At 40.2% G+C, this 12360-nt stretch overlaps 1 protein-coding gene across 1 annotated transcript; it reads left to right on the top strand.

Annotated features, from left to right (window-relative positions):
• The first annotated feature begins 9100 nt into the window (after positions 1-9100).
• On the top strand, positions 9101-12360 carry LOC130238827 (mucin-4-like). The gene is made up of 4 exons (XM_056469945.1): positions 9101-9120; positions 10059-10114; positions 10280-10921; positions 11087-12360. The coding sequence occupies exons 1-4, from the start codon at positions 9101-9103 to the stop codon at positions 12292-12294; spliced, it is 1926 nt and encodes a 641-aa protein (XP_056325920.1). The 3' UTR covers positions 12295-12360.

Below are 12360 nucleotides of genomic sequence, written 5' to 3'. Positions count from 1 at the left end.
TGATGCAATGTTCCTAAACTGATTTCCAATAAAATTTTGAAGTAAAGTTTCCTAGGCATGAATGAATTTTATTTTTGGAGGGATGTTGTAGTTGTTGCCAGTATGTAGCAAACTGACTATTCATAGAAATCCACTAAAATTGTATGTAGTTTAGCAAGTGACTCTTGATTTGGACCTAAAGGTTTAATGGTAAACAAGTGACAGTTGTCACTACAGAATTTTTTTTTTTTCCTCTCCTCCTTCTCACCCGTCCTTTAAACTCAGTCCTGGACTTGGGGAAAATATTTGGTTTCTTTGTTAATTACTTGCATTAAATTACACAAAAGGGTGAACTAAGTCGAGTTAACTACTTTTGATTCCAAAAACTGCTTGTGCCTACAATTTACAGAAAGAGTATGCTTTTTATTGCGGTAATTTTTCCACCATTCAAAATAGTGTATTTATAACTATAGGTGCTGTAAATGACAAATGCTGAATATTAGAGAACATAATTAAGGTTGTCCCATAGAGAATCACGTGTGTTCTGTTTCAAAAATCTGCTATTTTTAAAACTTGATCACTGAACTTATTTCCTGAAGATCTCTTACTCATGACCTAATTCTCACTGAATTGTTAATCCATTTATGTTCTAGTAAATTTTTGGGAAAGACAGTTCCTTTAAAATAATATAAATGTTAAAAAGTGTAAAGCTTTAGTCACGCTAGAAGGCAAGAAGGGGTATGATTAAACAAGTTTTAAAAAAAAATAATAATTAAACAAATATATAAATAAATTAAAAAAAAAACAAGTGATTGGTCCGTGTTTTAAATTAGAACCGTCCTGTTTTGATCTTCGATTGGACTTGCAAAATCATGTGATGCAATTTCGAAGGTCAAGTGTGACTAGCTTTAATTGGTTAACGCGATTCAGTTAGTTTACCATGATTGTCAATGTTGTTATATACGTTGCATTAGGCAATTTGTAATATGAATTTGTCATGAAAATTGTCACTGGTATCACATTTCTTCTGGATAACACTACTAAAAATCATGGTGTTTCTCACTGGTGATTCATTTGTGATGCTGGTGTTGCTGGTCTACAAACATGGAGAGCGGTCGGAATACAGACCCTGTGCAGATGCAATCTGAGCTGCATGCAATACTTTTTAATGGGCTCATCTAACCCTACCCCTCATATGATTTCACCAATTCCATTGAGTGCTTTGAGTCTGACATTGCATCGCTGAGAGATGCAATTTCAGATTGCATAATAAAGGCTGCATCCAGATACTATTGCAAACATGGCCAAAAATGCTGTATTACGTATGTCAGTTCAGTATTGTCACCTTGTTAGTAAACAGTAAGAAAGTTACAACGTTTGTCTCAGCACTTGTATGTAAAACTTGCCAGATGTAAGATGTGTGTCTGCTGTTGCTGATGAAGTGTTAGCAAACACAAGCTATAACATACTCTGCCACCGTTGTGTTTGTTTGTGCCTGCCTTTAATCTACACCTCTCTAAACACATACCTGTGTTTCGTGCATGACATCATTTACATACTTGTTTTTTTAGTTGTTTACATGTGAGCAACAACAAAGCCATTTTAAAATCTTCTACTTACATTTGTAGGCATTTTCGCTCATAAAAATGTTGTTGATGTCAGGTAAACAAAAAGGCAAAAAAAAAGCATTAAAAGTTTCCCATTTTTGGCTGAAAACAACACGTAAACGGCCCACCGCCACTATTAGCCCTTTGTTTGTTGTGAATATGCACCCTTTAGCAGTGAAAATGACATACTGTGCTGTTAAATAGAAAAATGAATGAGTTAGGTTCAATTCTGTCCAGTATGTATATAAAACATCACTTGTTCAAGAAATTGTGAGGATCTTGCTTCTTTTTTCATTATTAACAAATTCACCTTTATTTGTATAGCGCTTATACAATGTAGATTGTGTCAAAGCAGCTTCACATAAAAGGTCATAGTAAATAGGAACAGTGTAATTCAGTTTGTAGTGTTTAAGTTCAGTTCAGTTTAGCTCAGTTCAGTGTGGTTTAATAATCACTACTGAGAGTCCAAACACTGAAGAGCAAATCCAACTATGCGCAGCTCTACAGATCCTGAACCATGCAAGCCAGTGGCGACAGCGGAGAGGGAAAAAAAACTTCACTAATGGCGGAAGTGAAGAAAAAAAAACCTTGAGAGAAACCAGACTCAGTTGGGCACGACCATTTTAATTTCTCCGCTGGCCAAACGTCTTGTGCAGAGCTACAGTCTCAGTGGTGGAGGCTGGAAGCTGGCCTCAGCGAAGACTCGTCTGTCAAATATAATATTATGATTTGCAACAGAAGTGCCATATGACTTCAGGTTAAGCCAAGTATGTTTTGTGCCACAGGTGCATATGAGAACCAGACTGTGTTCGAGAAATTGGACTTTGGCTGGCAGCTCTAGTGAAACTTTCCCAATAAAATGAAGAAGAGGATTCCTGAGCACATGCTACAGTAAATGTGGTCTAGCAATGCCCTTGGTGAGTCTCCTACTGCTGTACTCCAGTCTGCAAAAGACAAAGACAGCACCAACAGAGCCCTACCTGCTGGCTGAGCTCCAACAATGCACAAGCTGTTCTCCAGAAATTCTCAAATAAATCTTCAATGATGCTCTTGTGAGTCTCCCTTTTTTGCCTTTTGTGGTTCCATTATCTACAATCTATGCCCACCTCCACCCCTTCCTCTTGGAAGGACATCCATCCATGCACCCATCCATCTGTTTTTGAAGGATATTCCTGACCATCAGTTTCCAGTCATTGCTGAGGTATGTGATTTCTATTTTTCTCCACATTATGCACTCCAGTCTGAAGAAGACAAAGACAGGACTAACTTAGCTCTAAGTGCTTGCTGAGCCCCGCCAATGCACAAGATGTTCTCCAGGGTTCTTCAGATAAATCTCCATCGATGCTGTTGTGAGTTTCCTTCTTTTGCATGTTCGGCGTCAATTACCTGAAAAGAAACACCTGCCACAGACAAGACTTCTATCTATCTAAGCCCACCTCCACCCCTTCCTCTTGGAAGGACATCTATTTATCCACCCATCCAGGAAATACCTAACCTGACCGTAAGTTTCAAGTCATTGTTGAGGTGTGATTCCTATTTCTCTGTATGCCCCAGCCTAATCTGCAAAAGACAAAAACAAGACTAATGGCCCGTTTCCACTAAGTGTTACAGTATGGTTACAGTAAGTGTTACCCATATGCTTTTATGGCCATTTCCACTGTCAAAAGGTACCAAAAAGCAAACCACTTTTTGGGTACCCTTTAGGAAGGGTACCTAGCATGGCAAAAGAGTACCAAAAGGTGGAGCTAGACGTGCAGCTGAGCGCTATTGGTTTCCAGAGAAAAGTTACTAGGTCGTGCACAAGCCAGGAAAATGAAAACAAAGGAAGTGCCATTTTTAAATGCACAGCCGATACAATACATCGCAATACTATATACATATTATAACGAGCCATGGTTGAGCCAAGTTCAAACAAACCTTGTTGTCGTCTTGATGAACAGCCACAAAGTCAAGAAGAACAAAATCTGCCGTGTCCTGTTGTTGTTTAACTTTCTCCAGAGAGCTAACATGTGCTCGCTGCATGTCTATATTTGAAATAACGAACTTCTTGAGCTGATGATAATAACGTGCGCATGATTATTGAAGTGCTTCTGACATCCTTTCAGAAATAGACAAACACCAGAGTGATGTGCAAAAAAACAAAGGAGCAAATGATTCTAACATTGGTACTCTTTTGGCAGTGGAAACGCAAGCCTGATAAAGGTGGCCCGTACCGATCTATACCGTACTGTACTGCTCAGTGGAAACGAGCCATAACAGAGCTCTACTCTGTTAGACAAAACATCTGTCTAACTATCTATGGCCACCACCACCCCCTTCCTCCTGGAAGGACATCTGCCATCGATAGGTAATACCTGACCATCAATTTCTTATCATTGCTGAGGTGTGATTCCCTAGTTTTTCCACTCCACTCAGTAAAAGACAAAGACAAAATCAAAAGCACTCTACCTGCTTGATCAGTCCTTTCCATCTGAAGGAGATACTCAACCATGACAAACTCCAGGGGTGCCCAAACTTGGTCCTGGAGGGCCAGTGTCCTGTAGAGTTTAGTTCCAACTCCAGTTAGACTCGCCTTAACCAGCTAATCCAGGTATATTAGAAACTTCCAGACAGGTGTTGAAGTAATTTGGAGCTAAACTATGCAGAACATCAGCCCTCGAGGACGTGTTTGGGCATCTCTTACTCACTCTGTAAAAATGAAACTCCAAACATTAGTCTTACTTGCTTGACCATTCACTTTGCATCTCAATCAGCCGTGAATCTGTCATCTACACTTCTAGATGTTTCTCAGTCTCTGAAATCAAGAACACTCAGTGGTGTTGGTAAACTACAAAGTTGTTTTTCATTGCTTCTTTGAGTATTTGGTTATTATGTAAGTGTTGCTAAATAGTGACCACTGGTGTAAAGAGTACTGAGAAATCATACTTAATTAAAAGTACCATTACTTGCTTAAAAATGTAGAGCAAGTAGAGTAAAAGTATCTGTTGTAAATATTACTGAAAGTAGGAGTAAAAAGTAGACCTTTCAAAAGTACTCAAGAGTAGTGAGTAGTAAGTATTATGCTGTAAAAAGCTTATTCATTTGCATCTAATTTGTGGATGTGCATAAACGCAACATTGTGTAGTGCATTTAGTTATTGCCCAGCAGGCACACAACTCCATTCATTCATTCATTTTCTTTTCGGCTTAGTCCCTTTTTTTAATTAGGTGTCGCCACAGCGGAATGAACCACTAACTTATCCAGCATATGCTTTACGCAGCTGCCCTTCCAGCTGCACCCCATCCCTGGGAAACACCCATACACACTTATACACTACGGACAATTTTAGCTTATCCACACCGTACAAAACGACATAAGATGTTAATATTAGGTTAGATTTAGGTCATGACGTCAGGTGACCAAAATTCAATGTCTTGCCAGCATCTAAGGACAACGTTATTTTGATCACCAATAGGGACGTCAAATGATGTTGATATTTGGTTGACTTTAGGTTGTGTTGGAAAGTAGGGGAGTCAAAATTAATTGTTTCTTTGGTGCACCACGATGCAGACGCGGACAATTCGGTATCGGTTCAGTAATGATCATAACCGGTTATTATGCACTGATGTCATTTATCTCATATGCGCTCTGTCGCGAGGGAGGTGAGCGCGGGTATATACAACACTACAGGCGCCAACTACTTAAAAATTTCACTGTGTGTGTGTTTTCTGGAAAGTCTTTCACTGGCACTTACAGCAGAAGCCCCTATTTCTCTGCGATTGAAGGAATATAAGTACTTAATCTCTCTCTCTCTCTCTCTCTCTCTCTCTCTCTCTCTCTCTCTCTCTCTCTCTCTCTCTCTCTCTCTCTCTCTCTCTCTCTCTCTCTCTCTCTCTCTCTCTCTCTCTCTCTCTCTCTCTCTCTCTCTCTCTCTCTCTCTCTCTCTCTCTCTCTCTCTCTCTCTCTCTCTCTCTCTCTCTCTCTCTCTCTCTCTCTCTCTCTGGCCCATTTTACCTGCTGGTGTGACTTTTCCTCCCCTCTCTTTTCCTCTCGGCTGTATGCATTCCTCCTGCAGCTATACCTGTGCATTGTCGCGGGACCCGACCAGATTTCATGCGGCACGGGAATAAATTTCCGAATAAAGCGCGGAACCGGTCGGTAACTAGGCGGTCTCACAATATCGCTCCCGAGCTAGCAAACAAGCAAGCGCGTGGCGTGTGAGTGCGCGCGTGTGTGTGTTTGTTTGGTGCTGTCTATGTTTGTGTATGTGTGTGAATGAGAGACAGTATGGTGCTGTGTGTCTATGTGTGTGTTTATACAGACAGCTTGTTATAGCCATCCCCCAAAATAAAACACTGTGTATATAAAGCATCGTCAAGGCACCGTGATGCACTGAAATATCAAATTGAACCGAATCGATGGCATGATGATCGTAACCGAACCGAACCAAACCGTGAGACCAGTATGTTCACACGTCTATTGGAAAGTGACCAAAGTCCAACATCGAGCCAACATCTTAAACTAATGTCATATTGATGTCAAATACTGACATTTATTCGTCAGGTATGGCAGCCAAAATCCAACATCTAATAGAATTCATAGTGGTAACGTCCACACAACATCAAGCTCTAACATCATTAGACATTGATATGTGGTTGATTTTAGGTTGGACGTTGGACATTGACATAATCCTGATGTTGACTTCTGACATCAAACTGATTTTCATTTCCAAACAAAATGCAACATTTCGGTCATCATACAATAAACATCTGTCGTCATCTCATCAATGACATGTATCTAAACCGTCTCTGGGTCAATGTGTGTAAAGATTTTGGACATCTTCTTGGACACTTTTAATGCTTCCAAACAGTTTTCTGCATTTATAAATCGCTCATGTCTTGAGGTTGTTCACTATGATGCGATTTATCTTCTATGTGTGATTTGATTGGACAGGAATCACAGGACTGATTTTTCTAAACCTCATAGACAAGAAAAAAAAGTAGTGGAGTAAAAGTACAGATACAGCACAAAAATGTACTCAAGGGAAAGTTAAAGTACACATTTTAAAAACTACTTATTAAATTACAATTCCTGAGAAAAACTACTCAATTACAGTAGTTTGAGTATTTGTAATTAGTTACTTTACACAGTTAGTGTCGCTACACTGCTGTGTGGATGTTTTTTGGTGTGTGGCTCAGTGTGTCAAACCGTGTGGTAAAGGCCAGACAGAGTTTAGACTTCAGAGCAAGTGGTATGGCTGCTAGTGTGTATTACAAAACAACCTGTTTCTTTATTTCAGAAGTGCTACGATTAGGGATTAATGTATTGTATGGATTTGTACGTATTACAATCTTTTCACTGTATCTTTAAAAGAGAGAAAATGTTCTATAAATGATGAAAAGTACCCAGATGTTCATTAAAAATGAATAGAAACCGCAGTGGCCATATCAAATCAAGAGCATTTGTTTACCATAGCAAGAGGAAACACTGAGCAATTTATTTTTGTTTATTCTTTTCTCACGTTATTTAATGGTTTGTATGAAAAAAATTGTGATGTATGGTTGTGGTATTATATTTGTTATTTATTTTGGTGCCAAGAATCTATGTACTTCCTCCGGGTGATCCGGTTTGTCCCACAGTCCAAAGACATGCGGTATAGGTGAATTGATTAAGCTAAATTGGCCATAGTGTAAACGTGTGAATGCAAGAGTGTATGGGTGTTTCCCAGTGTTGGGTTGTGGCTGGAAGGGCTTCCGCTGCATAAAACATATGCTGAATAAGTTGGCGGTTCATTCCGCTGTGGAGACCCCTGATTAATAAAGGAACTAAGCCAAAAAGAAAATGTATGAATGAAATGTATGTAAAGTGTGCTATACCCAGATAGCATACGAATGTGGGCCACTTTAGGCAGTTATGCGGCACTAGTGGTATTCCTTCGGCCAAGACAAAATGAATGTGAGCCTGAAGTGGCCCACCTGTACAATGGCAAAAGGGGACTAAAGATTCAAATTAAAATATGGGCCACTTAAGGCAAAGATTTGGCACTTTTGGCAAAATGTAATCTGAATGTGAGCCTAATGTGGCCCATGTGGAAAATGGTCAATTTAGCCCAAAGTATGGAGGACAAATGTGGGCCACAGTTGGCAAAAATGTGGCATAGTCATTTAAGGGTAATCTGGGTCTAAACCTAAAGTGGCTCATATGTGTAGGTGCAAATGTGGCCCAGTTATCTTAAGACATATGTGGGCCACTTTTGCCAAATATTCGGCACAGTAAACTCTGGCTAATGCATCCGTTAGCCTATAGTGGCCCGGAGAAGATATGGAAAATGGGGCCCAGTTATCTTAAAACATATGTGGGCCACTTTTGGCAAATATTCGGCACAGTAAGCTATGGCTAATGTGGATTTGAGCCTATAGTGGCCCAGAGAAGATATGGCAAATGTGGCCCAGTTATCTTAAAACATATGTGGACCACATAGACTAAAGTCACCATCATAGAGAAAAGTGTTTGCTTTAGTTGGGCTCACAGCCCTGAACCTCTTATTATCAATTTTCTTTTGGGCTGACACAAAAAACAATAAAGTAAGTGAGGCACAACCTGGGATGAAATAATATAATTCACTGAAGTTAACCAATGTTTATTCCATTAACTGTTGCTGTTCCTTTGCTGCGTGATTAGTTAAGGAGGAAATAAATTGCTTTGCACATTGAGGAAGGCTTTGAGCCTAAACATTTGTCTTTTCCCAGCAATGAATTTAAAATAAAACAAAACATGAAGTGCAAATCAAATGAAGCAATTTAATAGATTGATGCACCAAAATCTAAGATAAAGTCACGGAAGAGTATGGTACAAACAGCAATGTTTAGTACCCTCCCATAAATAGTGTCTAAAGAAATGAGCAATAGAGTTTTTCTTCTTTTGCCACGTACTGTTAGATTATTTTACACTTTTCTAAAAACATGTAATTTATGGTTGTTTATTAGAATGTATTTGGTGCCAAGAATGCAATATCAAGCGATATTTAACAAATGAAAACTATATGAAAAATATGTAACAACTCGGTTCATACGCTTTGTTGTGGGCAAGTGAATGACGCTCATAATACTAGTAAACAAAAATACAATAAAATGTACAATTTAGCTAAATCGATACATTAGACAATAAAATATACTGTATATATATATATATATATATATATATATATATATATATATATATATATAAATATTTAATTTACTTATTAACTCATTAATTGTACACAATAAACAGTGAAAGGCTGGGATTAGCTGCTTTACAATGTTTAAACAGCAGAGGGGGTCAGAGCCTTCACAAAACATTCAATTGTCTTTTAACAGCCAGTGATTTTCACAGCTGAACAGTGTTAATGTAATTGGTAATTTCATTGAATGGCTGAAGGTCTATAAAATACACTTACCTCCAGCAGTTTGCATGCTTGGATTTGTGGGTCGTTTATGGGGCTTTGTAACCATAAGCAGTCAGTGGTCGGTTTTGTTGTTTGGTTTAATTAAGCCATGGATCAAGGGTGGAAAAGGTGAGTTTATCCAGTTGCACTGTTTGTGTTAGTGATGGTGAAAAGAAGCTTTCTGAACCAGTGAAGCGCTTGACTCAATTGTATCGGAAAAACATTAGTTACTCGAAGCTTTCTAAATCAGAGCTCGATGAGGACCTCTTCTGGTTAAAGTGTGGGAAAGGACTGTGTTGCAATGTCAAATGTTCACAACTGACGAACTCATTCATGTAGTAATACAACAACAGGTAATATAAACAAATAACTCAATTACTGTAGTTTTTACTCATAAGGTATATTACAGTACACCACAGATGACTGTAGTAAAATCCAAGATATTCAAACGTACTGACATCTTCCAATTAGTCATTCACCCAGCCACTCGTTCCAAGTGGGGATTGAACCCTCGATTCCTGCATGGGAGGCGAATGCACTGAGGAGGCTATGTGAGTGAAGCTTTCGGGCTGCGTTCGCCAGCTGGCCTCCGTTAAACACAATACTACGATATGCAGTGGTTTTCTTTAAAGATGGTTGTAAAAAAATATGCTAATACACTTTTTAGTATGCTTCAAAACCTTTTTACTATAAATGACTATTGTATTTTAGTTTAATTACTGGTGTGTGGGACAGGTGCAGTGCTTTGAAACAGTAGAAATGTATGTAATCGACGCCTAATCTCTTGCTATACACTTTACTAACCCATGGGGGTGTTTAAACCGTTGAATCAAAATTCGAAGCAGTCACATGGGTATAGGAGAAAGTGAAGCTTCAGGCGTCACTGATCACGTGATTATGGCAAAACAAATCAAGCTCCGGCACACTGCTTCACTGCGAGTTGTATCGTTTTTTTGATACATGCTTCGAAGCCCCGGCACACGATGTCACATCACTAGTTTTTGTTCTGCAAATATTGAGTTCTTGAAAATGATTAATGTAATGATGCTATCTCTTTTTACTTGTAGGTTACCCTTGTTAGTAGTCTTCCTGCTGTTTTGGAAGAATGCTCCTGGTTATGCATGTAAGTAGTTCATGATTGTATGTTTTCTCTATCACAAGTGCACTTATCTTTTAGGAACTTTTCTTAGTTTGTGGATTTAAAACATTTGAAGACCCTTAAAGTGATTAATTCACAAACTAAAATGTTAACTTTTCTCGTGTGTTTTTTTTTTTTTTTTTTTTCTAGATTCAACTTATCGAAATGCTGGCCAACGGTGGGGTCAGCCATCTGACAACGCTTTCTTGCCTCTTGCGGTCCAGTCTTCTGTGCCAGAAGCCCCTGTGACTGGGGTTTTGCTTGAAGAAGTGGTCTCTAGTTTGCCAAAAAACACACCCAAGTTTAATCTACTTCAGGTTGTTAAAGGTGATGTTTCCAGCAGTTCTGACTCAACACCCCAAGCTCTACCTCCAAATACCCCCTCTTCAGCTTCTCTGCCTGTGGATCAATCTGGTATTGGTGGTTTAGTGTCACTTCAGGGTTTGTCTGGATCCACCACAAGTGGTTCTGGACCAATTGTTTTTGCACAAGGGGTAAGTGGCAGCTTCCCTTCCAAGACTGGAGTTTCTAGCCAGTCCACTAATGACCAAAGCTCCCCGAGTCTGTCTAGTTCAGTTTCTCAAGGTGCCACCTATGGCGTAATTACCCAGGCTCAAGGTACAAGTCAGTTTGTTCCAGGGTCGTCTTCCCCATATGCAACCATATCATTGCCCAAATATGTTACTAGTCGGTTGATGACACGACCAAGCACAAAGCAGTTAACCTCTGTCTATGGCACCCCGACGGGATCCTCTGCTCCTTTCATTTTGCAAGAACTACTGCAGGGTCAAGATTCAACAAGCCAGGTTGTTTCAGTACCTTCAACCCCATATGTAGCTGTATCATTGCCCCAAGTTGTTACTAGTCAGCTGACCCCTGTGCCAAGTTCAAAGCAGGTCACCTCTGTCTATACCACCCAGACAGGATCCTCTGCCCCTTTCACTCTGCAAGAACTACTGCAGGGTCAAGATTCAACAAGCCAGGTTGTTTCGGGATCTTCAACCCCATATGTATCTGTAACATTGCCCCAAGTTGTTACTAGTCAATTGACCCCTGTGCCAAGTTCAAAGCAGGTCACCTCTGTCTATAACACCCAGACAGGATCCTCTGCCCCTTTCACTCTGCAAGGACTACTCCAGGGTAAAGGTTCAACAAGCCAGGTGGTTTCAGTACCTTCAACCCCATACGTATCTGTATCTTTGCCCCAAGTTGTTACTAGTCAATTGACCCCTGTGCCAAGTTCAAAGCAGGTCACCTCTGTCTATACCACCCAGGCAGGATCCTCTGCCCCTTTCACTCTGCAAGAACTACTCCAGGGTAAAGGTTCAACAAGCCAGGTGGTTTCAGTACCTTCAACCCCATACGTATCTGTATCTTTGCCCCAAGTTGTTACTAGTCAATTGACCCCTGTGCCAAGTTCAAAGCAGGTCACCTCTTTTTATACCACCCAGACAGGATCCTCTGCCCCTTTCACTTTGCAAGAACTACTGCAGGGTCAAGATTCAACAAGCCAGGTTGTTTTGGGATCTTCAACCCCATACGTATCTGTATCATTGCCCCAAGTTGTTCCTAGTCAGTTGACCCCTGTGCCAAGTTCAAAGCAGGTCACCTCTGTTTATACCACTCAGACAGGATCCTCTGCCCCTTTCACTTTGCAAGAACTACTGCAGGGTCAAGATTCAACAAGCCAGGTTGTTTTGGGATCTTCAACCCCATACGTATCTGTATCATTGCCCCAAGTTGTTACGAGTCAGTCAGCTGTGCCAAGTTCAAAGCAGGTTACGTCTGTCTATAGCACTCAGACTGGTTCTTCTGCTCCCTTCACTCTGCAAGGACTACTCCAGGGTCAAGATTCAACAAGCCAGGTTGTTTCAGTACCTTCAACCCCATACGTATCTGTATCCCTGCCCCAAGTTGTTACAAGTCAGTCAGCTGTGCCGAGTTCAAAGAAGATTACTACGGTCTATGACTCTCAGACAGGTTCCTCTGCTCCTTACACTTTGCAAGGAAGCACCACATATGGTGGACTAATCCAGGCTCAAAATGCCAAAGATTCGTCTTCTACGGGATCTTCATCCTCTGTCCTCCAGACCTCAACTGGTGACCTTTCTCATCCTTCCAGCAGCTTTTCTACCCTAAGACGTTACTACTCTGTCAAGGGTTAGGAAACCGTTAAACTGCCATATGATGCAATGTTCCTAAACTGATTTCCAATAAAATTTTGAAGTAAA

Source organism: Danio aesculapii, chromosome 2, assembly GCF_903798145.1.
Source record: "Danio aesculapii chromosome 2, fDanAes4.1, whole genome shotgun sequence".
NCBI lineage: Eukaryota > Metazoa > Chordata > Actinopteri > Cypriniformes > Danionidae > Danio > Danio aesculapii.
Note: the sequence above shows the minus strand (reverse complement) of the source record. Positions and strands in the feature narration are given on the sequence as shown.

What these genes read in the sequence shown, in the direction of transcription:
- LOC130238827 (XM_056469945.1), top strand. Translation starts at nt 9,101, where the DNA reads ATGGATCAAGGGTGGAAAAG. An exon ending in ATGGATCAAGGGTGGAAAAG is followed by an intron (nt 9,121 to 10,058) that starts GTGAGTTTATCC and finishes TTTTACTTGTAG; the next exon opens with GTTACCCTTGTTAGTAGTCT. An exon ending in AGAACTACTGCAGGGTCAAG is followed by an intron (nt 10,922 to 11,086) that starts ATTCAACAAGCC and finishes TGCAAGAACTAC; the next exon opens with TGCAGGGTCAAGATTCAACA.